The sequence below is a fragment of the Lontra canadensis genome, unplaced genomic scaffold (genome assembly GCF_010015895.1).
Source record: "Lontra canadensis isolate GAN:19392208 unplaced genomic scaffold, GSC_riverotter_1.0 scaffold78, whole genome shotgun sequence".
In the NCBI taxonomy this organism is placed as follows: Eukaryota; Metazoa; Chordata; class Mammalia; order Carnivora; family Mustelidae; genus Lontra; species Lontra canadensis.
The window spans coordinates 4,855,526-4,880,185 of NW_022631072.1; the positions used below are offsets into that span (position 1 = coordinate 4,855,526).

The window sequence follows — 24,660 nt, forward strand, 5'->3', positions numbered from 1 at the left end:
CACCAATGACCATAGAGAAGCCATTTCTGGAACACCATTTTCCCTCCTTCACTGCTTACTGTCCTCACGGCAATTCATTCCCATATATGCATTAACCACATTTTAATGCTTTCTGCCTTAACAGCTTCTTAAGAACCAAGACAATAGCCAGTGTCTGGAATCCAAACACCTTTGATGTGTGACTTATAAATTTTTCAACATCTATAATTTTAAGATTAAATTATATATTAAATTTCAAAGGCCAAGTACTTCAGAAGGGGTGGGGTGGGGGGAGGGATTCCATGTGATTTCCATGCACGCCTTGAGTCCAAATAAAAAACCACTCTTTAGTCACCAATGGAGTGACTATCAACTGTGTAAAATGTGTCATATATGGAACTGTGAAATGCTTAAATTCTTTATGAAAACCCCATATAGCAAGTTACACTGAATCAAAGTTCTTTGGATGCTCCCAAAATTTATTAAAGCTATATAGAGAAGATAATTTGTATCAGACTGAACACTGCAGCTAAACGACATAGAAACATCGACTTACTAGGCAATGCGATCAATTTATGTTTTTCAAGTTTAATGTACACAAGAAATTAGACATAAACTGGTTACATTTGTTGATGTCAATCTCCTATCTTACAGTGTGTCAAAATGTGCTCGGTGTTACGATTAATGAATTGTTTTCTGATGTCATCAAATATGTGCTGCACGGCCATCAAGCAATTAATAACAACAGTGAACATGCGGACACCGCTGTGGTCAGAAGGCATTCTGAGAAACCACGCTTCACCGAACCCTTGAAACAACTTTCTGAGGTGGGAATCAACTTCCATTCCACAAACGGGGAAGGACTTCCACACACACACACACACACACACACACACACACACACACACACGACTGAGCTTCCCCCAAGAGTCAGTGAACAACTTGAATCAGATGTGATGGATGAAAGTAGGATGTGGGTCTGTCCATGCCCAGCAGAAAGAAGACAGACACATCAAAGGCACTCTTTCTTCTGAGGCTTCGCGCCCATGCTGGCACAGAGGGAGCTATGAGACACCACCACGCACAGGGCAGGGCGCGGCTCTGTGGAAAGCCTCGCTGTGCTTACTCACTGGCCTGGTAACCTTAGGCAAGCTACTTACCTTGTCTGTACCTTATTCTCCTCACCCAGAAAGTGAGAACAATCAGGGCTGTTGTAAGGTGAAGACAGAATGCATATAAAATGTCTAGCGCTGTGCTGTACATACAGAAGGCATTCCCTAAGTGGTAAATTAAAATTTCTGATAAACTCCAATATATTTACATGGTCTTCATCAACAAAATCCAGGCTTTATCCTGGAATATCCCTCAGAGTTTGTTGTGTAGTATTAAGGAGGGGGTCACTGCTGATCAAAGGAAGAATCTGATACCTTGATTTGATGAACAAAATTTTATCAAAATTTTATAAAAAACAAATCTCCCTATCAGCTGTACATAAGGAAGAAAAAACACACTGGCAACCCTAACCACATAAAAAAGTCACAAGTTTCTTCATGGCTTATAAAGAAAAACACACGACCGTTAGTAAAGTGAAAACACCAACAACACCAGGAGAAAAGAAAAACAGCAAAGGAGAAAAATGTTTGGACACCTGGGTTCTCGACCAGGAGTGATTTTTGCCCGCAGGGACATTTGGTAAGGAGTGGAGACATTTTTGGTTGCCACGTTTTTAGGGAGGGGGAGAGGGGAGACATCCTACATCCTACAATGCACAAGGCAGCTCCTTAGAACAGAGAACTGGGCCGCCCACATGGGAATAACACTGAGGTTGAGAAACCTACTGCAGACACAGGAGAAGACTCCGAGTTCAAAATGCTTAATACTGGATCAGAAAGGGTACGGTCAAACAGACAATCTCTGCCTTGGGAGATGAAAATCGGGGTTCTAAACCCAAATGTATATTCTCTGGACTGGGAATGTATACAAGTTCGACTATATTAAAGACTATATTAAAGACATTAAACTTAAGCAAGAACTTCCCCTCTGATGCAGCCATTTCATTTCTAAGGTTTGATGAATCCTTAAAATAATCACATATGTATACTAAGAATTCATTATTCACTACAGCTGAGATGACAATGGCAAAGGTTGAAAAGGCAAATACGGAACACCCTAGTCAAGTTTACTGCGTTACAGTATATGCCAGGATAAAATAGTATGCAGCCTTAAAAAAAAAAAAAAAAAAAAGCAGATTCGTTTGTGTGGATATTAACTGTTAAGCAAACAAACTAGACGGACTTTCACTCCCAGGTAGGTCCTGCTGTGTTTTTCAAATCTTGTGCCCTATGTCACACAATCCAAGAAGTGCGTTACTTTTTTTTTTTAAAAAGAACATGCCAGGGGTGCCTGGGTGGCTCAGTGGGTTAAAGCCTCTGCCTTCAGCTCAGGTCATGATCCCAGGATCCTGGGATCAAGCCCCGTGTCGGGCTTTCTGCTCAGCAGGGAGCCTGCTTCCTCCTCTCTCTCTGCCTGCTTCTCTGCCTACTTGTGATCTATCAAATAAATAAAATCTTTTTTAAAAATAAATAAATAAAAGAGGATGCCATGCAAATCAACTGTTTCAAAAATCTGCATTCGGGTCCTTAACTGTAATTTTAGTGTCAGTCAAGGCACAGTCAGGACAAAGAGGCACATTAAAATGTGGCCAAACTGAAGACAGTCTAATAGACTCTTTTTTTAAAAGATTTTATTTATTTATTTGAGAAAGAGAGAAGGGAGAGAGAAAGAGAAGGAAAGAACAGAGGGAGAGTGAGAGGGAGAAGCAGACTCCCAGCTGAGCAGAGAGCCCGATGCGGGGCTCCATCCCAGGACCCTCAAATCATGATGAAAACCACACTGAGAACAGTACCCCTGGAACTGCAGAAGAAACTGGCAAAGAGGGCTCCTCTTGACAGAGGCTGTGGCCTCAGGCAGAAAATCACTAAGACCCCAGAGAGACTGCAGGCAGCAGCTGGGAATAAATACCCTGACCTCTCTCTCCTTCCGCCCTCCAGTCTCCTACGGTGCCTCCAAGGACAGAGAGCTGGGGTGGAAATTCAGGCAGAAGCATTATTCAACTCTGTCCTTTGGCTGCTGAAGAATGCTCACTCATCCGCCTTTTCTTTAGGTCCACACAAAGAAAAAAATCAAGGAGCTGTTAATCCAAGTAAATTAAGATAACCAGAAGAATTGGCAAGAGATCAATGAAGCCAAACACCCATCAGATGGAAAAAGCTACCTCTTCAATTACTATAAAAACTGTGCTCCTTCAGTTTAAAATGAGCTTTTGACTTTATTCCCCCCAATAAGGTGATTTAAATCCTTGCAGCTCAGATTTTTAATCCTAAACCACACATCTGTTACAGTTTGTAGAAGAGACCCAGCATACTCTAAGGCATGTAGGCCTTCACTGCAGTTTTCTGAAAAATTTTTTTAAAAAAGAAAGGAAGGGAAAAAAAGAAAAAGGAAGAAAAAAAAATCAACCTTCTACAACCTGACTGATCCAACCCAAATCCACATCCTCCCATTCCGTACTATAAGAGCTGTGTGTCCTTCAGGCAGGCCACCATGAAGTCCTTCTGTTTCTGGCCAAACACTTCTGAGCATTTTGATTTAAATAACTAATCAAGGGAAGAAAAAAAAAAAAAAACCCGGAGTCATTTGTAAGCTTGTCACATGTCTCAGGCTTCCCATTTTCTGTTTAAACCTGTCAAGGGCAATGACATACCACCACACAATAGGTCACTAGACTCACATAAAATCATGCTTTGATTTAAACTGGAAAACAGAGCCAGACAACTAAAAAAGGGAACACACTGCATATACTAGGAAATAACAGTAAATATGTTCAGAATAAAACATACTGAAGAAAGCCCAATCCCACTTCTATTGTATTTTTTAAAATCAGAAAAATGGGCTTTATATGAGATTGGATAGTATCATTTTAGGGCTACAAGGGATCGTGAACATCAACTGCCTAAACTCATCCTTTTGCAGATGAAAAATTAAAACTTCCGAATGAGTCTTGTTCAAGGGCCAGGACTGGGACCAGAACTCAGGTCTCCCAAAAGACTTGCATTCAATACTGGCTATTGATTAAGTACGTAGCATAGTGGAAATCTCAGTTGTTGTTGTTGTTTTTTAACATTTTATCTATTTGACAGAGAGAGACACAGCTGGAGATACAACATAAGCAGGGGGAGTGGGAAAGGGAGCCACGCCAAACAGGGAGACCGATGCAGGGCTCGATCCCAGGACCCTGAGATCATGACCTGAGCCAAAGGCAGATGACCAAAGACTGAGTTACCCAGGTGCCCCTGTAAATCTCAGTTTTAAAAAAATCATCTATAACAAGCCAACTGAAAATTGGGCAAAGGACTTGAATACATATTCCTCCAAAGACAATATACAAATGGTGATAAGCCCATGAAAAGACACTCAACCTCCTTAGTAATTAGGAAAATGCAAATCAAACCACAAAGAGATACCACTTCACACATATTAGGGTGGGTATCACCAAAAAAAAAAAAAAAAGGCAGTGGGGGAGAGTAATAAATATTGGCGAGGATATTATTAAATTAGAAACTAGTATGCCACTGGTGGGAATGGAAAATGGTGCAGCCACTGTGGAAAACGGTTTGACAATTTCTCCTCTAAGTTCAATGGAATTATCGTAGGATCCACTGGTTCTACCTCTATGTATATTCCCTAAAGAAACCAAAGCAGGGTCCCCAACAACTCCTTGTGCACCAGTATTCACGGCACCATTATTCACTGCAGATGGAAACCTGAATGTCCACCAACAGGTGAATGAGTAAAGAAAAGGTCGCTACACATACAAGGGAATATTATTCAGTCCTAAAAAGGAAGGAAATTCTGGCACATGCTGCAACAGGGATCAACCTTGAAAACATCAGGCTAAGTGAAATAACCCAGATACAGAAAGACAAATACTGCATGATTCCACTTATATGAAGTACCACTAACAGGCAAATACAGAGAGACAGAAAGTAGAACGAAGGTTGCCAGGAGCTGGGCGAGGGGAGAGAGGAATGAGAAATTACTGTTTAATGGGTATGGAGCACGTTTGAAATGATGACAAGTTCTGGAAATGGTTAGTGGTCAGGGCTGCCCATCACTGTGAATATACTCAATGCCACTGAAGTATATACTCGAATTTGGTTAAAATGGTAAATTTTGTCTTATGTATATTTTACCACAACTTAAAAAAAAAGAAAGAAAGAAAGAAAAGATACAATTGAAAAAAAAAATCAGCAACGTGAATTATGGACTGAGGGTCTCAGGAAAAGCAGCAATAAAATATTGCTGTGCTGATGGAATTAAGAACAGGCATTTCATTCAAGGAAAAAAAAAGTACCAAACAATTGAAAATTCCAAGTTTCCTGGGCAAGATGACCAAAACCTAAGGGGAAACTGTGTAAAAGGTTATACGCAGGTGAGGGCAAGGTCTTACTTGCTCTCTGGGGCTGTTTCTCAGGCCAAAAGTAAATGCTTTAAAAACATGATATACCTCGTTGTCCAGCTAACCTGGAGTGTTTTGGCCACAAAGAGGCTTTTCTTTTTTCAACAAGTTAAATAATATGTCAGACTCTCAATGCTTGGATAGTTTTCTCCTTTAAACTTGGCAAAAATGACCCTTCAAAAGGCATGTGGAAAGACATTTGGGTTAGAAATAACAAATATGCAACCCTCCCAAGGTGCTATGTTTATTTGAACATATAATGATGCTATGGTTCAAATAAACACACTCAGCTTTCTCTCCCTTCCCCACGGCCGTAGCACAGACACTCTGCAAATGAACGTGTACAGTAGCAATGCTTAGTGTTGAAAAGTGGTTTCTATTATACGATCACTTCTGAGATGTGCAAAAAATGCCTCCCATGCTAAGCATTTTCCCACTTGTTATTTCTTTGGTTTCCAAAGAATCCCCATAAAAGCCAATCAAGCCCACGTGAGTCACCCAGAGACGCCACAAATCATCTCAATCCCTCACCCTTGGAAATCCAACATGACCATCAGGTATAAATTATCAAATGCGAATCTGGCCTCCGGGAGCCAATACGTGTACAAGAGGGCTAGAAGAACTAGCTGTCAGTTCGAGCCCCCACACCATCACCAAAAAAGTGCACTGTGACAGAACACTGATGGTTTTAGCTAGAGAACAATCTTGAGATTTAAGAGGGTGGGTTCTCCAGAGACCTGGACAAAACATTTGAGAAGGTCTGAGATACAGTCCAATAGGGAAAAGCAGCAATGCCTAGAGCACACTTCTCAGCTCAGCACTGTTAACACTGGGGACCAAATAATGCTTTGTTGTAGGGACAATCCTGTACCGGAGGGATGTTCAGGGGTACCCCTGGCACCTGCCGACTACATGCCAGGAGTAAACCCACCCCTCCGGCCCCCAGTATAGACAACTACTAATGTCCGACTCTGCCAAATGTCTCCTGGTGAGAAGTGGGGGACAAAACTTCCCCATGCTGAGAACCATTACCAATCTCGGCTCTCCCCTTTCCATCTGCATTTTGGGTGTGAACCAGAGACCGCATGGTGACCGAGGGCACTGAGCATGCGCCCCTGGGGAAATGCCTGTTAGAGGCACGTGAAGAAAAAGGAAGGGGCCAGAGTGAGGGGAAGGAAATACAGTGGGATTGTGGGGACAGAAGGAGGAGAGAGTTTTAGCTCTGCTATCCCAGCTAATGAATTCATTTTACTTTATTTCTGTTTTATTTCCTATTAAGTCAATTCTCTAAGATGCTGTTGGTGCTCCCTCATATCATATTCACGAGTCAAAATCTCAGCACTGCAGGGGCCCCTGGGAAGCTCAGGTGTAAGTAACAAAGTGCAGGACAGAGATGATGTTATCAGAGATCCAGGATGATCGTTGCATAAAGGGTTTGGACAAGTTGGTGTCATTCGAGTATACCTTATCTTGAAGACTGTATTCTCAAGTCCTTTCAGAAGGCTTACTATTACTCACAAGTAGAGCTTCATTGGAATAAGGATGGATCTGGGCAAATTTATCTCCCATGTCACTTCATCCAGAAAAACAATTCAAATTTATGTCCTATTACTAGTAGGCAAAGAGCATTGCCCTTGCATATCGTTGTGCATACTATGAAATGGAATGCTTCTAAGATTTTTATTTTCATTTATTTGAGAAAGAGAGAGAGAGAGAGCATGGCAGGGAGGGGCAGAGGGAGAGACAGAGAAAGTCTCAAGCAGACTCCACACAGTACAAAGCTTGACACAGGGCTAGATCCCACAATCCTGAATCAGAACCTGAGCCAAAACCAAGAGTTGGATGCTTAACCTCCATGAGGGGATTTGCACTGCATTCCAAAGCTGACAGAAGTCAGTGATAGTCATCTCACTGTGTGGGGTGCTGACTGCACTACAGAAACCAGCTTGCTGCCCTAGGGAGGGAAGGGGACCATCATCTGGAGAGCCTAATGCATATCCCTTGAAATTCAGGGGACATGATGAACAGAGAGACTTTCTGCAGAAAATTCTTAAGACAGGAGACCAGCTAGAGCAGGCGGAACCGGAGGGGTAAAGAGAGAAGGCAGCCCTGCACACAGGCATTAGATGCTACTCTTTGTGACCCTGCCCAAGAGGCTGTATGGCAGGTGAGGAAACGCCAGCTTTAAGGGAGAAACGAAAGGAGGTAGGAATGTTGCAGAGGGTTAACATATTTTGATTATATAGCATTTAGAAATCATTTCCTAATATAGTGTCAAGACTCAGTAAGTCTCGGTAAGTATCATTAAATAATGATAATGTATCTTTTTCAAATCATTTTTGTTATGAATTAATAACACCTTAGATCTTTGCTACTCTGTGGGTGGTATATGGCCCAGCAGGATCCCATCCCCAGGAGCTTGTTAGGAATGCAGAATCTCCTGAATTAGAACCTGCATTTTGTCAAGATTCGCAGTGATTCCTAACCATGGAAGGGTGACAGGCACTGGCTTAGACTAAAGGTTCTCTATCAGAGCCATGTCTAACAATCGCCAGCATCGGTGGTTTTCACAATACACACATCCAAAACACACCCAGCCATTATGATTCAGGAGACGAGCTGGGTGGGTTGGGCATTTGTACCTTTCAGTAATCCACAGGACCTTCTCCTATAGAACCAGGACTGAGAACCACTGATTCAGATGTTGGAAAAGGCAGACATTTGAAGTCAGGTTTCAGCCAGAGGTTCTAACTACTCTCCTACCTCCCTCACCCCCATAAACATTGCTATACAGGTGAATCCACTTCTCCTTCTAGAGTCTTTGTTAAGTCACCACCAACCTCTAACAGAACATACAGTTAGCTACACTTTCATCTCAGGACTGACGAGGAACCCCATTCAAAATGATCAAACAGAACCAAAATGGCACACCCAATGGAGACACACAAAGCAAGACAGGTTGAAAAGATACTGGACGCCTCCAGCTTGAACCCTATCCATGGCCTGGGATGTGTCAGTTTGACTCAGCACTGACTTGTCAGGGGGGCTTGTTATTTGTGAATGAAAATGAAAGGAACCATTCACAAGGCACCAGCAAATTGTTAGGGTTTCTTGTCTAGATTTTGTCTTGAGGGAAGAGAGAACAGGACCTGATTTAAATCAGACCCTGATTGAGCCGCTGTTATTGCTGCATACCCAAATATTCAAACTCAGCCACCACGGGAGCAGATCAAATTTCAAATAACTAGCTAAAACAGAACCCAAGCTCTTGAATCCCACCCTGATTTCTAGGATAGACTATTAGGCAAATTAGACACTATTCGTCCCTCGTGCAGTATGTTTCTAAGAGTTAATTTCCTTAAACGAGATCCCTCAGAATTCTGAAGATTTCAAGTGACTACCAGGTAAAAAGAAGAAATACTTTTTGCAGAAAACGGTCTATAATATGATGAAGTTTGACAGAGGGGAAATGATAATTACTGTATGAACAGCACACTGAGAAGGTCCTTTACCAAATAAGGTTATGGTTTCTGCAGTGGATGTGTTTCAATAAGAGGATATTTTCAGCCTGAAGAGTCAGCTTCTTTTTCAAAACGGGTATAATACAGAGTAAATTCTGTTTAATGCTAATTCATCTATTTACCAAGTACACAACTTTGGCATGAATTTTTTTTTTTCTTTTCCATACAACGTCATGGTTTTCTGGGCACATTACAGGACTCTCAGATGTTTCTAATTACCCTCTGTGTACACCCAATAAAACAGCTGGCTCAAAATGTTATTAATACCATAAGAAGATCCAAAGAGCTCATAAATCACCCTTTCTTCAGAAAGGGACAACGCAGTGGCAAAAAGTGACATATTCTAATCTTGCTAAATAAGGCTGGTTAAGAATGTTCCAGTGCACTTCCTAATTTGCCAGAAAGAAGGGCAGTGGTCTGCCTTCCTTACTGTAAAAAATCTTAATGTCAAGTTTCCCTTTCACCTTGTCTAGGGAAAATTAGATGAAAATCAGGTTGAGTTTTTGTACTAGGAAAGCTTAGAAACTCTTCATAATCCAGAACAAATTTTTATTGAATCTGATGGGCATCTGAAGTTTGGTCTCAGAGTGAAGAAATCTATCATTACTGCCCAAAGTTTTCATTCTTCCCACCAAATCTTATAAAAGCCAACACAGCAGTCATGCCCGGTTTTGTTTTTTTTTTGGGGGGGAGGGTAATTATTGCATGAGTCTAAATTCAAAATAATGGTGTTGAGCAGGAAACCATTCCCTTAAACCCTTACTCTTCCACAAAAGAGAAAATCAAGTTTCCTTTTTTTTTTAATCAAGTTTCAATAAGTGTATCGATGACAGCATTACATTACATTGGCAAAGAAAGGGCATCTGGCTCTTTTCATTTTATTTGTGATGTAACTTTGGAGAGTAAATCTCAAACTTCCTAACTAGCTTTATCCTTCCCCATTTGGTAGTTATTTTATTTTCCTGGACTGCATAACTCAAAGACGACCGTGTGGCTGCCCTCAAAAACATTTTCATATCATCTGTGATGTGAGTTCCAGAAGGTTTTTCCAACAATACACAAATGCATTATTCCTCCACCACTTGGGGGGGGAAAAATACATATATATATATGTATGTGTGCGTGTGTGTATATATATATACTTTAATACTAAAAGCTGATCTAAACGTTTGATTCTTGTCCAACAGATGCAAAATTGAACCTAAAGTGTACGCCAGTAAGTGCTGCAGATATATACCGTATCTTATAAATATGAGTTCAGTATTTATGTTAAGTCCAACTTCCTTAAATTTACTATAACCAGGGAGCCCAGAGGTGAATTATGCAATGACAGCAAAGTGAGCAGCACAAAGCAAGATCAAATGTTATAATCACACATCACTGGAGATTTCCCCATCACTGGAGATTTCCCCATCTATGCACGATGATTGTTTATCCTCCTGATGGCAGCATTCAGTTCCAGAATGTGCTACACTGTTTCAATGCTCTCACTCTTGGTAGCAGGCTTTGCAATGGGCAAGAGCTTCCTGGGTCAGCCATGTGACCCCTCAAGGAGGAGCGGATCCAAGGCAGAGGGAACATGGTGCTATTCCACTGTTTCCACCATATGACAATGATATCTGGCATTACTCTGTATGCAGTCTAACCTGCCCAGAACTAGCCTAAATGTGAGCAAGTATGGAACCTTCTGTGCACTAGGAGCAGAGGACCGAAGTGGAGGAGGAACAGAAACATCCGTGTGTGTGTGTGTGTGTGTGTGTATGTGTGTTTTAAAAATGGGAGAGCAGGAAGGGGAGGGGCAGAAGGGGAGAGAGAGTCTTCAGCAGGCCCCACACCCAGTGCAGAGCCTGATGCAGGGCTCAATCTCACTCACACTCTGAGATCTCGACCCGAGCTGAAATCAAGAGCTGGACGCTTCACAGACTGAGCCACCCAGGTGCCTCCGTGTCTTTTTTGAAGACAGTGTGTCATCAGGATCAGTAAATGAAGGAACTATGGTCTCTGTTGTACAAAAGGAACATACCCTATCCAAATTCCAGAAGAGGTAAGCATACCGACCTGTATCACAGGACACAGAAGTCGTGAATTAAGAGAAGGACTGGTTATGTTTGGGAAAGACAAAGCTCTTCTTCTTCTTCTTCTTCTTCTTCTTCTTCTTCTTCTTCTTCTTTTTTTAAAGATTTTATTTATTTATTTGACAGAGATCACAAGTAGGCAGAGAGGCAGGCAGAGAGAGAGAGAGAGGGGAAAGCAGGATAACTGCTGAGCAGAGAGCCCAATGTGGGGCTCGATCCCAGGACCCTGGGATCATGACCTGAGCGGAAGGCAGAGGCTTTAACCCACTGAGCCACCCAGGGGCCCCGACAAAGCTCTTCTTGAACTCAACCCAAGGAATCCAGATATACTCTCAGTCTGCGCCTTCTCATAAGTCTCGGGGAAGCACTGTACGAAGGTCAGGTCATTACTGGAGTCACTGTACTAGTTTGGAATCAGGTTAAAATACCAGCCCCGGGCTCCAGATCGATCAAGAGCACACCTGAGCTACAGCACCACTGCCAACTGACAAGGTGATCACTAGAAAGAGAAAAGGAGGGAGAAAAAGCAGCACACAGAGAAGCATTTGACATAGAGCTTGAAGATGTTCCTTAAGAGACTGTGGGTATTTAGATGTCAGAATGGGGAGTGGGAGCAGCTAAAGGCATAGGAAGCTAACTGCCCTTGGCCATGAGCAAAAAGTACCCCACAGTCCGTGTTGAAAATGTAAACTAAAAACTCCACCCAAAGTGCTACAAAGGTGTCCTTTCTCATACATCTTGAGTCACTGGAATGTGTTCTCTTCTGCGTCCCCAAGCTCTATAAAGACTGCTCAGATGGCCATTGTACTGGGGTGATTTCAGCTGCCTGAGGATTTATGAGGAAGCTGTGTTGCATAAAATCTCTGCGTCCTAACAACAGGCACCCGCGTAGACAATTTGCTTTGTCAACCCAGAGGCCATAAGCATTCCTGAAGTAACTCAGCGTGTTGGCCCCAGGGAGACCAACAAAAAGCAGACAGGTCCCTGACCCCAAGCAGGTTGAAATTTAGTGGAATACACAGGTATGACAACAAATGAGGGAAATGAGGCTTCTTGGCATGAGCGGCGTGGGGCCGATTCCCAACAGAGTGGTGAGGGCCTGCCAGGCACGATGGCTGGGGACATGAAGCTGGCGGGCAGAGCCAGCCGTGTGAACAGAGGCATAGCAGCAACCTGTAGACCTTCAGTAACCCAGACCCTTACCTGGGTAGCAGAGATTAAGGCCATTAAAGCCAGGAAGCCAGGCAGCAGCTTCTCCTGGAAGACCCAGCACGCTAAGCTAAGTAGTCTGGTTTTCCAGAGATCAAGCCACGTGCTCAAGCTGAGTGAACAGGAAAGAATACACACTTTCAGACACCATGTTACGGACTCCAAGGAATTCCGAAAGGTCATTTACTCTAGGCGAGCCAGCAGAACCCCATTAAGGAGTCCCAGTCAGCCCCATGATATAGGCCAGGCATGGCTTACAAGGAACGATCGATCACACATGCCTTTCTCACAGAGCTAGCAAACTGCTGAACCCTTTTACCTACAGTCGTTTCTTTTCTTTCTTTTTTTCTTTTTAACTGTCCTGACTACAGACAAACTTTCATATACAACCACTCTGATGCCCCCCAACTTCTCAGTTTCAAAGATCTTCCTCCTCAACCAAAAGGACCTCATTTTCTCCTGCTTTGGGCTCTTAGCATCAACTCATGGCCTCTCCTTGGTCCAACGAACCCCAAGAATTGCCCTTCCATGTGGTCTTCCTCCACACTGGACCTCCCTCTTAACACAAACACTCACACATACATGCACACACTCACACACACCTGCCCTCACAACCAGTTTTCTTTCCATTAAAAGCAAGCTCCATAGCAAAATCACATGATCTGTCTTCTATAAAATATTGGAGAAAGAGGCAACACAGCTTCTTTGGTAATTCTTTCCTATGTCGAAGACCCTATACTTTTTATTAGAAATAACCAAGATTCCTTCTGCAGTAATTCCAGGATCATTTTTACACCAAGAGACATGCTTGCATACACATCCTCTGTGTATAAGGCTCTTTATCTACAGATGTCATTAACAGGATTCCCTGATACAATGTGTGTGTGTGTGTGTGTGTGTGTGTGTGTGTGTGTTCCTATATACAGATCGATAAAACCTAATCCAAGAGGATGTACAGGACAAATCTGACTGAACGCTCCAAACGTCAGCCCTCTAGAGATGAACTGCAATTTAAATTAAACAAACACAGCGACAGAGTTAGATTACAGAGTTTGTGATGTTCCCTCCCAGAGCTCACCACTTACTCCATTCACTGTTCAAACATCCTCTCACCAGAGAGCCCTTTGGGACAGGTCTAAAATTGCAATCTACTTTCCACCACCACTCCCAACTCTATCCCCCTCCCAAGTTTCTATTTCTTCATAGCAGTTATCAGTGCTTGGCATATGCCCAATTTTCCTTATCTGTAGTATATTGTGTTAGCATACATTTCACAGTAGTGTATACTCACACTATGGCTTGGGTTTTTTTAATTTTTTCTTTTTAGATTTTATTTACTTATTTGACAGAGAGAGACACAGCCAGAGTGGAAACACAAGCAGGGGGAGTGAGAGTGGGAGAAGCAGGTTCCCTGCCAAGCAAGGAGCCCGATGTGGGGCTTGATCCCAGGACCCAGGATCATGACTTGAGCGGAAGGCAGATGCCTAACAACGGAGCCATCCGGGTACCTCTAAGTTTTTAAATTTTTAATTGTGGTAAAATACAATATGTCTAACCTAAGATTTCCTATCTTAGCCATTTCTAACTGTACAGATCTGTAGTGTCAAGGCCATTCATACTGCCAAGTATTCAAGCTCCACAACTTTTTCATCTTGCAGAACTGAAGCTCTCTACCCATGAAACAGCACTTCCCTATTTTCCCCTTCCATCAGCCCCTGGGGACCACCATCCTCTCTCCCTCTATGAATCCAGCTACATAGGTAACTCATACATGTAGAATCCTATACCATTCGTTACTTTGTGACTGGCCCATTTCACTTAGCATAACACCATCAAGGTTCACTCACTTCTTTCAGCCACACTGTATTTTTTTAATGTTGGAGGGGCAAGTGTCTGTTCTGTTCATTGCTGTATTCCTAATGCCCACACCCTCCTTGGCACACAATAGGCGGTCGATAAATATGTTAAATAAATTAACTTCCTAATAGCATCTCCTCAGCTCAAATAGAATAAACAAGAAATTGCTTTACATTATAGCATTTATTCAGTATCAGAAAATATTTCGAGAAGATTCAATATATTTGGTAATAATTTCTTTGTTAAGTTCTTAAACATTCCAAATTGCCCAAATGAAAAGCAGCCACTTTCTTTTAGTTTTGGATTAGATCCCGTGTTTAAAACATACACTCTATACAATGCATCAAGGGGCAAATATATGCACCCATTAATCAAAGAGTGATATGCTGGCATTTCACCGGTTTTTATGCTGGATACACATCAAGGGATCCACATGAAGACAACTGGGGGAGGACAAAAGACTCACCATCTGAACTGAGTTGTCAGACAAAAATCTCAAAGCTTCCCCCTCCCTGAGCAGGTATTGGTTTGCGGATAGCCTCAGTGAGAGGGAACTGGTCATCTCTCGTCACAAAGAGATCCTACGTAATGAGTGTAACAAAATGAACTGCTTCCCTGCCTCAAAAACACTTCGGGACGAAGCTGGTTTTGTGAGACATACGGGGAACATTCCCAGTGCAGAGCAGCAAGCCAACGTCTAAACTGTTAAAAGCGGCTAGAGGCTGTCAGCTATGAGTTGTTCACAAGCTTATTTAACACTATTAAAACCCTAGTTTCCTGCTTTACAAAAAAAACAAAAACACACACACACACAAACACACACACACACAAAAAAAAAACCAAACAAGAAAGCGTCCCTCTTTTTTTCAAAATGATATAGATCTCTGCCCCCTTTCAGAGAACTTTAGTAAGTTCTGAAGAAGTCCAGATCCCTAAGCTTGGAATTCAAGGTGCTCACCAGCCTTGCCCCTTCCTTCCCAGACTTGCCATATATCACATCATTACCTTTGGAGCTTTCTACATTTAAGTGAAACTACTCCCGCTTCTCAGAAACTACCTGTGCCTTCTTGTCTCCATGCCGAATTCTAGCAGGTAAATTCTCCCCCGTACATCAGCTTTACCTCCCTTCTATTTCCCATCCACCTACATTTTGAAACTTAACCAGTGTTTCAGGAACCACTGCCCCCAACAGTCTACAATCAGGCAACATGCATGTACCCAGCTCCCACTACGAGCCAACCTGGGTAGCAGCGGGGATAGCACGGTGAACTAAACAAGAATGTCACACGCCATTCCTTTTCTCTCAAAGTTTCCCTCCCTCAGCTGGATGTGGTATCTCCTTCTCCGGGCTCCTGCGAAACATCTTCTACCTTGATTTAGATTTATTTACACATACTCCTCATCTCCGCAAAGCAAAAGCTCTCATGGGACAGCTTCATGATTTGTCTTGGAAAAATTAGTACCGTGTTTTATACATACTCACTTGGCAACATGGAGAGCGGGAGGTATCTGGACTCAGGAACAGAAAACCTAAGTGAGAGTCACCTTTAATCAAAGCACCGGGGCCTGGACATTCACATCCACAGAATATGAATGCTGTAATTTACCTCTCTCAGAGGAAGTACGCGTCAAATGAAGTAACATATGGGAACATACTTTTTAAATTATCCAATAATTTATATAATTATTCACTTGATGCTGATGGAAACTAAGTCCCCTGTAAGTCCTCAGAGAAAACAGCATCATATAAACCAAATGTGTTATTTTAGCTATCATGATTGCTTTTCACTGGTTCTACAAATAAGCTGTGCCACGGATAGTATTATTTTATTTCAAATATTCTAATTGTGACAACATGAATTCCTGTGCTCTTCTTATTAGGGGAACTTATGACTCTATAAACAACTTTAAAAATACCAGGAGGTCATCTTCGTTATATCCCTATGAGGGGAAGGAATCCATTAAAACAACAATGGTTAACCTGCCGGCCCACCCAACTGGGAATATGTTCCCATTTTTTAAAAAGGCAAAGCTGGGGAGAGCAAAGAGGCAAAGCTCAGAATGTCACAAAAAAAGTTATTATCATTAGAAATCTGCTTGAAATGAAATGCCATTTAATGTAAACATTCTGTTATATCATACTAATATCATGTTCATAAAAATGAATTTATTCTAGAATCTCAGAGTACTTCCCTTGGATATCATCATCGTTCGGGCCTCACACTCAGTGCAAGTCATACTTTAGATTCTTCCAACTGAGGATGCCTGCCTGGCTCCATCAAGGGGTTGATCTTAGGGCTGTGAGTTCAAGCCCCACTTTAAGTGTGGAGATTACTTAAAAATAAAATCTTGGGGCGCCTGGGTGGTTCAGTGGGTTAAGCCTCTGCCTTCGGCTCAGGTCATATCTCAGGGTCCTAGGATCGAGCCCCACATCGGGCTCTCTGCTCAGTGGGGAGCCTGCTTCCCTCTCTCTTTGTCTGCCTCTCTGCCTACTTGTGATCTGTCTCTCTCTGTCAAATAAATAAAAAGCATCTTAAAAAAAATAAAATCTTAAAAAAATATATATTTTTTCCCAACTGAATATTCAAGAACAGAGACTCTATGCTTAATAGTCATGAAAAATATACCTGCCTCTCATTTCTAAACAGCCCAGACTCACTATCATCATAGACCAGAACACCTACTACAGAAGAAGCACCAAAAAAAAAAAAAAAAAGGAAGAAATGAGTATCACCCCTGTGTCTGCTGCAGAATCACCCTCTATATACCCATTATTACCTGTTCTGTGTGATCAATGACCAGAGTCCAGGAGGATCTAAGGCCAGAATATGCCCAATGGCCATGATGAAGTCAAGACAGCAACCCAGAGCTTCTGGTCTCTGTTCTCTCTCAGACCACCCATCCTTCCCACAAAACCAACCCCATGAGGTCCTTCACCTGTGTCCCTCCTACACGTTGTGGTCTGACCCCAGGAAATTAAGTAAAGAGATGACCTAAGGAGATCTAAGTTCTGGTCCTAGGTAGCAGACTTGCTGTGTAACTAAGTCAAGCTCACTTATACCACCCAAGTTTCCTTATCAAAAAAATGTTACTATTATGTGTCCCCCCATTCCTTCAAAAAACAAATAAACCTATAAACCGCCATGGAAATGTTCAAAATTATTTCTGCGTTCTGATTATCCAAATGGATTATTTAGTGAAGCTGCCTTGACTCTGAAGTCCATGTGGTTTTCCCAGTATTATGTTGACTCCTTGGAGCAGGGGTCGGCAAACCGCACCACTCAGGCCAAACCGGCCCACCAAGGGTTTGGTACAGGGCCACGTCCAGGCTTGTACATATGGCTGCTTGCAAGGCCAACGCAGAGCTGAGGAGTTACACGTCGTGCAGTTTGTACTGCAAAGTCTCAAGTATTTACTATCTGGCCCTTTACAGAAGAAGTCTGTCAGCCCCCCACATCTTATGTACCAGAGGCCAAAGAGAGTAGCTAGCAAGTTATGATGAATTTTTAATTGTCCCCAAGCTGTTCTATTTTCCATATACATATCCTATTTGTCAAAAGATGCAATGTATTGTAAGCAAATACAAAAAGAGAAAAAAACCAGGAAGTTAGAAAGTCACTTTTTCTGTAAGTAATCCAGCTATATTATACCAGCTAAGTCCACAAAGATACAGGTCTAAAAAATGAATTTCTAAAATTTTCTGTATCTCTGAAGAATCATAATCTGTAAGTTCTACAGAATGACCTTTCTTTAATTAAAAGAAATGTACAGCTTCTCCCTCAAATTATCTAACATTTGCATCTAAATAAAGAGAAGAGGAAAATCACTGAGGACATACATGAAGTATTTCCCAGGGTTACCAACGTGAAACTTTATTCCCGAGCCCTCTCTGTCTCTCTCTTTTAAACTACTCTGCCAATCCTTTTGTGGCAGAGTTGAGTTCTGGTTTTGAGATTTTTGTGTGTGTCAATAAGTTTGCTCTGTTTCATATTGTGACCAGGCTACGTGTATCCTGTTCTCCTGTTCTTAAACATCTACTTAAATGCCAGACAGGAAAGTGTGCGGCGTGTTTTAACAAGTAGACTTCCTCTGTTTCTCAAAGCCTGCAAATATTTAGTTTCAGAATGAATACACTGTAAGCCAAAAAATTACCACCCATCCGATTACTTTGTCATTCCTACTGTAAAGATTTATGGAAAATGCGAGGAGGAGGAGAAAGAGGAGGGAGAGCCGACACTGTTGAGGGAGCTGGGAAACCCATGAGAGCAAGGAAGGCAATCAAGAAAAGTAAAAGTGGGAAAAAGTCATTAAGCCCATAACAACCTCCTGGGAACTGCCTTTTCTCTTCCCCTCATTGTCTACAGCCCTCCAGAAAATAATATTACTTGTTACTCATAAAAAATCCCAAGATTTTAAAGACAGACTGAATTTCAGAGGCCCCTAAATGTAACCCGTTTGTTTTATGGATGAGACGAAACCGAGGTCCAGAAACAGTAAGTGTCACACCCTGTGGATTAGGTTGTTAGTGGCAGGACCGGGACCAGAGTCTAGATTCCCGATCTGTGGTTCAACACACTTCCCATGAGACTCAGCTCTCTGCCCTGAGAAGTGTAATGTGCCACTTGGCACCTACCAGCTACATTCTTTTTAAAATATGCCCAAATACACCTAGCGTAGCCAGGAAATTCACAATACCCTTTTAAATAGTATCTATGGGCACATGTTTTTTCCAAGTACAGACTATCTCGAATACTGCTTTGACTTCCGAAGGAGTGGGAGTCACAATAAAGCAAGAGAATAATCACAGAGCTAATAAGGACTTCAGGCTTTGCCCTTGTATTTTGTCTTGATGATCATCAGTTTGAAAGAGACATCCTCTCTCCTGGCCCCCCCAAACACACACACTCAAGACTAAACAGCAATATTCCATAAAAAGACCAGATCTAGCCAGTGTTATTATCTGTCTGACATTTGGGTTATTCTTGCGAGTAGCTCATAATGTAATGTGGGTGTCTGTGATTATTTGAGTACACATGGCAAACCATAATTGGTCAAAAAATAATAAAAGACATTTTTCCGTGACAAAAATACCGTATTGCATGACAACATGGCAGTGTGACAGCACTCAGCGGACCACAATGCTCTCTCCCTTTACGAAGAAGTAAAAACAACACAAAAATTCTTAAAGTAAAAAGCTTTCTTTTCAGTAACCTCCACAGTCCATATTTAAATTAGTTATGAGAGATTCAAAGGTCCTGAGTGCTGACAGTAAGCCACTCGCATTTTTCCCCTGAATCCTTGTCATATATCAATTTATAATTCAGCCCTCTGATACAGAGCAGCAACGCGGCGCAAGACGCAAGTCCGTATTCCTTTCTACAACTGGAATACAGTTTTTGACAATTTTTTTTTAGAACACGACTATTCATCCAGTAAAAACTTCAACTCCATCACCACTATCCACATCTTGTAACATGAGTCAGATCTAATGCAAACTCTCCTTATGACCGAGCAGATAAAAATCTGAAGCCAATCGGGGCAAGTCGTGTGCGAAGTCTTCATCTAAAACCGACCCCCTTCTGTCCTATTGCTACCTCCCATCACCGCGGGCTGCGTAAGTGCTAGGCAAGAAGGGGCAACGTGCTAGCTGCCACTGCTCTCAGAAGCCAAAAAGCAGGTTAAAAATTATTCCGAAAGTCATTTACAAGAGCTCACACAAGAAGCACATTCGGACTCCCAGACAGAAACCCATTCGAGCAGAGAGCCATGGGAGCGGAGGGGGCTGTCTAAAGGCTTCGATCTCATAAGCCTCTCTTGAGTAAGGACAGTCAGGGACCATGGAGGAACTCACCCACTCGGAAGTTCGTGGCCGTCAGGGTGTCGGCAGCGTGACCATTCTCACTAATGAGAGTGGTGGTGTTCCCCTTCTCACAGCTGTTCTGACAGCTGCCCTTGGTGCAGGTCACTTTACAGATGCTCGGAGTAAAGACCACCTTGATGCGGCCAGTGTGGTTACTCACTAGGAGCGGAGGCAGGGAGAAAAAGAACAACAAACACATCAGCTTAGTATCCATGAACGTGCCTTGGAAGGTTTAAAAAAAAGGGGGGGGGAGAAAAAGAAAGGAGAGGAGAGGGGGAACGGGAGAGCCCACAACCCGACAGGTTTAAGGAAAGAGGGAAGCCTTTAGTGCTCGCTGCTCTGTATCCAGTGGTGTCTCTGAAACAGGAGTAGGAAGCTTAGCAAACAGAACTCTGGGATGCACTCCAAAACCACATTTGAAGTCGAGTCACTGGAGTGGGATTACTAACCACAATGCTGCACTTTATTCACGGGCAGACAAAGAGCAACACGGAGGGCATGACATGAAAGAGCCAACCCTGACAGGCACATGTAATGCAAAGAGGTTGGCCGTGTACCTCACGGTGAATAAACTCTTGTGTCCTCAGCTTGCATACTTTCCCTGTTTCTCCAATTCTTAAGTCACCATTTGCAGCCCGACCCCTGGAAATGTTTTAGGCATGCGGCATGTCTGAAAACATCTGTCTCAAATCTCCTGGCACTCTCAGCTGAAGTGATCAAATCCTGTGAGGCAGCTGTGGGAGCCCATTTCTTTTTCACAACTCTGGGGCGTTATTTCTCCATCTTAATTCATGCAACCTGTATTTTGTTGTACTGTAAACGGGGTCCGCCTAAGGGAGAGGGAGGCCAGGTCACGAGGCCCAAGGGCTGCCTCTGCTCCAGGACCATCCGGCAGACAGTCTGCCTCAGGCAGGTATTTCCTGCTTTCTCGTGGCCCTCTCCTCAAAACCAAATGCTGTGACCTGACTGCACAGCAGAGGCAGCAGAGTATCACGAAACGGGCACTGATCTCAAAGTCAGACTCTGTCTGGTTCATAATCCTGGCACAGCCGTGGTGTGACTTTGGACATGTCATTTCACCACTTCTATAAAACGTGAAAGAATCACAGCTGATGTTTTCTAGCTAGTTCTAACTTTCAACGTCTCTATCAGGGGTCAGCAAACTGTGGCCCTGGGATCTAATCTGGCCCACTGTCTGCATTTATAAATAAAGTTTTATTAGAACACAGCCACGTTCCTCCTTTACATGTTCTCTACGGCTGCTTTTGTGCGGCCATAGCAGAGATGCATAGAGAATGTATGAGCTCACCCAGAACTGCCATTCATGGCCAAGTCCCAATCTAGGCTCCATAGCAAAGTGCAGTAAGAAACTCTAGTCTGACTTTTACAGCTGTGATGTGCCCCCATCCAGGTCCTTCCTCTTTCCAGGAGCCTAAGGCAGAAAGCAAAGACGGTAGCAGAAGCTGGAGACGGATTATTCATCTGTGAGACTAAGGGTGGTCGGAAGTAGTGCCTATCCTATTGTCACTGTGTTACTTTAGTGGCCAAAGGGGAGACTAGCTCTGGGTCAGCCTTTCTGCGGCCACTCTCTGCCTACCAGAAGCAATTCTGCCTCTGTATATACTCCTTTGGTCTGACCAAGGTTATATTTTCAGGAAGTCATCTAAGAGGCCTCTATAAGCCCTCAACAAAATAAACTATGGTCAGAACTGAGCTTGAAAACCAAAAACCTTATCAACAACAACAACAACAACAAAAATTAGAATTTCAAAGCTGGAACTGGGGCTCAAAGGTCGTATGACACAACCTTTATTTAAACATCTCTGGCGACAGGGAGCTCATTACCCACTAAGACAGCACGTTCTGGTTCTAAGCTGTTCCTACCTTCTGGAGCTCAAGCGTGGCAGTGGCGTCCATTCATCCTGATCTCACTCCCCATGGTCTCCCAATCTAACAATTGGAGCTCATGCTCCACATGAGCGCCCTTCAACTACTCAAAGAGAACTACCAAGTAAGCAAAGAAAGCTCAAGTTAGCAGGATCTTGAACAGATCAGCTTGGGTTGGCCCACTCACTTAACACAAGAAAACGATTCTTCCAGAAGAAAAAGAGCCTCAGTTCTTTTCAAATGTTTTTCCAAGATGATTTCCCATTCCCATTCAGTGGTTCTAACACAAGAGATCAGGACACCTAGTGTGAAGTGGGGAGATAGTCTAGGGGCCTGACCAGATCTTCCAGCACCTTACAAAATGGCATCTGGAAACCTTTTTTTCCTATAATGAGCCAAATAGTAAATATTTCAAGGTTGTAGGCCTGATGGACTCCATTGGCAACTATTCAACTCTATTGTGGCAGCAGGAAAGCCGACTGTCAAAAACATTACGTAAATGCATGGTGGTGGCTGTGTTCCAATAAAACTTTATTTAAAGAAACAATGTGTGAACCACTGTTTTGAATGCTTATGCAGTATTTAAAATGTTTGCGTGTAACCAGAACTTTAAAGAACTAAAACAGAATGTTCATTCCACAATCAGGAAAAATTCATGCAGCTCGACTTATTTTTTATTATTATTTTTTTTTACAGTAGCACACACACTCACACGCAGGCACACACAGCCCAGCTCATGCTGAAAACTGTCAGACCATGCTTACAAATATCTTGAGAAAACTTTGTGTATCTAAGTGTGTGGAGCCCATTTAAAAAAAAAGAGAGAGAGAGACAACATCATCTCACTTCAAAAGAATATAAACTTCTATTTTTTCTGGCTCTTGGTACAATAATGAAATTAGAAATGGTGTGCCAACTATTCTGTCTTCTCTGGCATTAACTCGTGGCACCAGCAGCTGCCATGCAGATGCTCAGACCGTCACCTAAATTATGCTCACTTCGGCGAAGAGAGACATCCAAAGAAAGCAAGCACTTAATCATTATTCCCATTTCACCTCTCGGCTACAGTAGTCACTTTATAGGCACTTGAGATTCTCCGGGCCTATTGTTTTTAAAAACTTATTCTATTTCTTTGCCAAAAAAAATTTTTTTGGCCTGGAATCATTTGGATTTTCAAATGGCAGAGACAGTTTCATATAACTTAATTCTGATTTTTACAATGTTCACATCGTCTTGGAAGAAGACACATTTCATTTCATATTTCCCTTTGTGTTTTACTAACTTTCTGCTATAAAGTAGTCTACTTCTAAAGCAGACACGTAATCTCAGCGGGTCCTCTTGTCTTCACAAAGCACTGATTTCTTCATTATAATTAGCTTTTGTTTTCCATATCAATCTCACAATCAGTATTGAAAAACTCGTATCTTCTTTTGACATTAGATGGTCATTTGTAGTTCTCACAGGATCTCCAAAAATATTAAATGAGTTAGAAAATACACTCTCCTATCCCCTTGTAAAATCATTCCTATGTTTCTACTAGGGTATCATGTAGAGTTTGACTTTCAAAGTACCCACGAGTAAGGTAAACTGCTCTGAGTTTCGAATTCCTCACATGTGACAAGCTCAAGACAATACCACTCGTCTGTTTAGAGTTTACAGGGAATTCACCAACAGTGGCAGTGAACTTTCCTCTAGAGACTCCTTGGTCTGTAATCTTCCTCAAATGCTTGGAGTAAACTAAACTCAAGAACCCCACATGCCTGCATACACGTATGCATAAAGTGTAGAATACATGAAGTGACCCCAAGAAGACTGTCGAACCCCATGGAGATCATGGATTCGCCGGATGCTGTCAGCCATTCTGGTCTAAGGCCTTGTTTCACCAGAGAGGAGACTGAAGCCCATGGTAAAATCAGCGGTCAAAGACCGTCCCTGGAGCGCTAATAGCTGATTAAGAATTACAAAACTGGGGGAGCGCCTGGGTGGCTCAGTCAGTTAAGCATCTGCCTTCGGCTCAGGTCAGGATCCCAGGGTTCTAGGATCAAGTCCCAGGTCGGGCTCTCTGCTCAGCAGGGAGCCTGCTTCTCCCTCTGCCTCTCCCCCAGCGCCCCTCACTCCCGTCCTGGCTTGTGCTCTCTCTCTCACTCACTCTTCCTCTCTCTCAAATAAATAAATAAAATCTTAAAGAAGAAAAGAATTACAAGTCTGGAAAGCAAAAGTCAGGCCAGTCAGGACTTAACAGGGAAAACTCTTGCCAGAGCCTTAATGCTTGGTCCCTCTGATGAAAAGAATGTAATTTTTAGATCCCCGCAGGTAAATAAGCCCCAGAAATCTTAAGCAAGTGTTTTCAAACCTGGCATTTTAGAGGCCTTGGCTAGAAACATAGATTGCCTGGAGCCATGTAGCACCTCCATCGGGCCTCCTAGTCAGTCAGTCAGTCAAGATACTCAGGAGTCAACATCCTGTCTGCAGGTCCTGCCAGCCCCTGCACAAAGTTAAACCTCCAAGAAGAGGCACTGGCACATGGTTTAAAACAAACCACAGACATTCAGAGCATATGGCGAACGGGATGGAAGTGAAGCCGATATCCTCCCAACAGGAAAAGCTTTCACTTCTGCTTCCCGATCACTAATGATGGAGAAAAACTCAAAAATGTGAAAATTGTTCTTGACAAACAGACTTCAGTCTAGAAAAGTGCCCAGCTGCCATCTTTCCGTCATTGGCCTAGGATGGGACCAAAAGCAAAGGCAGCCA

General features: G+C 42.7%; 1 protein-coding gene across 11 annotated transcripts in view; it reads right to left on the reverse strand.

Moving 5' to 3' along the window:
- Positions 1-24,660, reverse strand: part of LTBP1 (latent transforming growth factor beta binding protein 1) — a 398,263-nt gene that overhangs the window by 214,554 nt on the left and 159,049 nt on the right. For 6 of the 11 annotated variants that reach the window (XM_032881895.1, XM_032881898.1, XM_032881896.1 and 3 more), the window contains exon 5: positions 20,011-20,178. The exons of 1 other annotated variant lie outside the window; for it this stretch is intronic. In XM_032881895.1, the coding sequence (XP_032737786.1) occupies positions 20,011-20,178 (168 nt within the window). 4 more of the 11 variants (XM_032881905.1, XM_032881904.1, XM_032881902.1 and 1 more) reach the window with 3 other exon arrangements.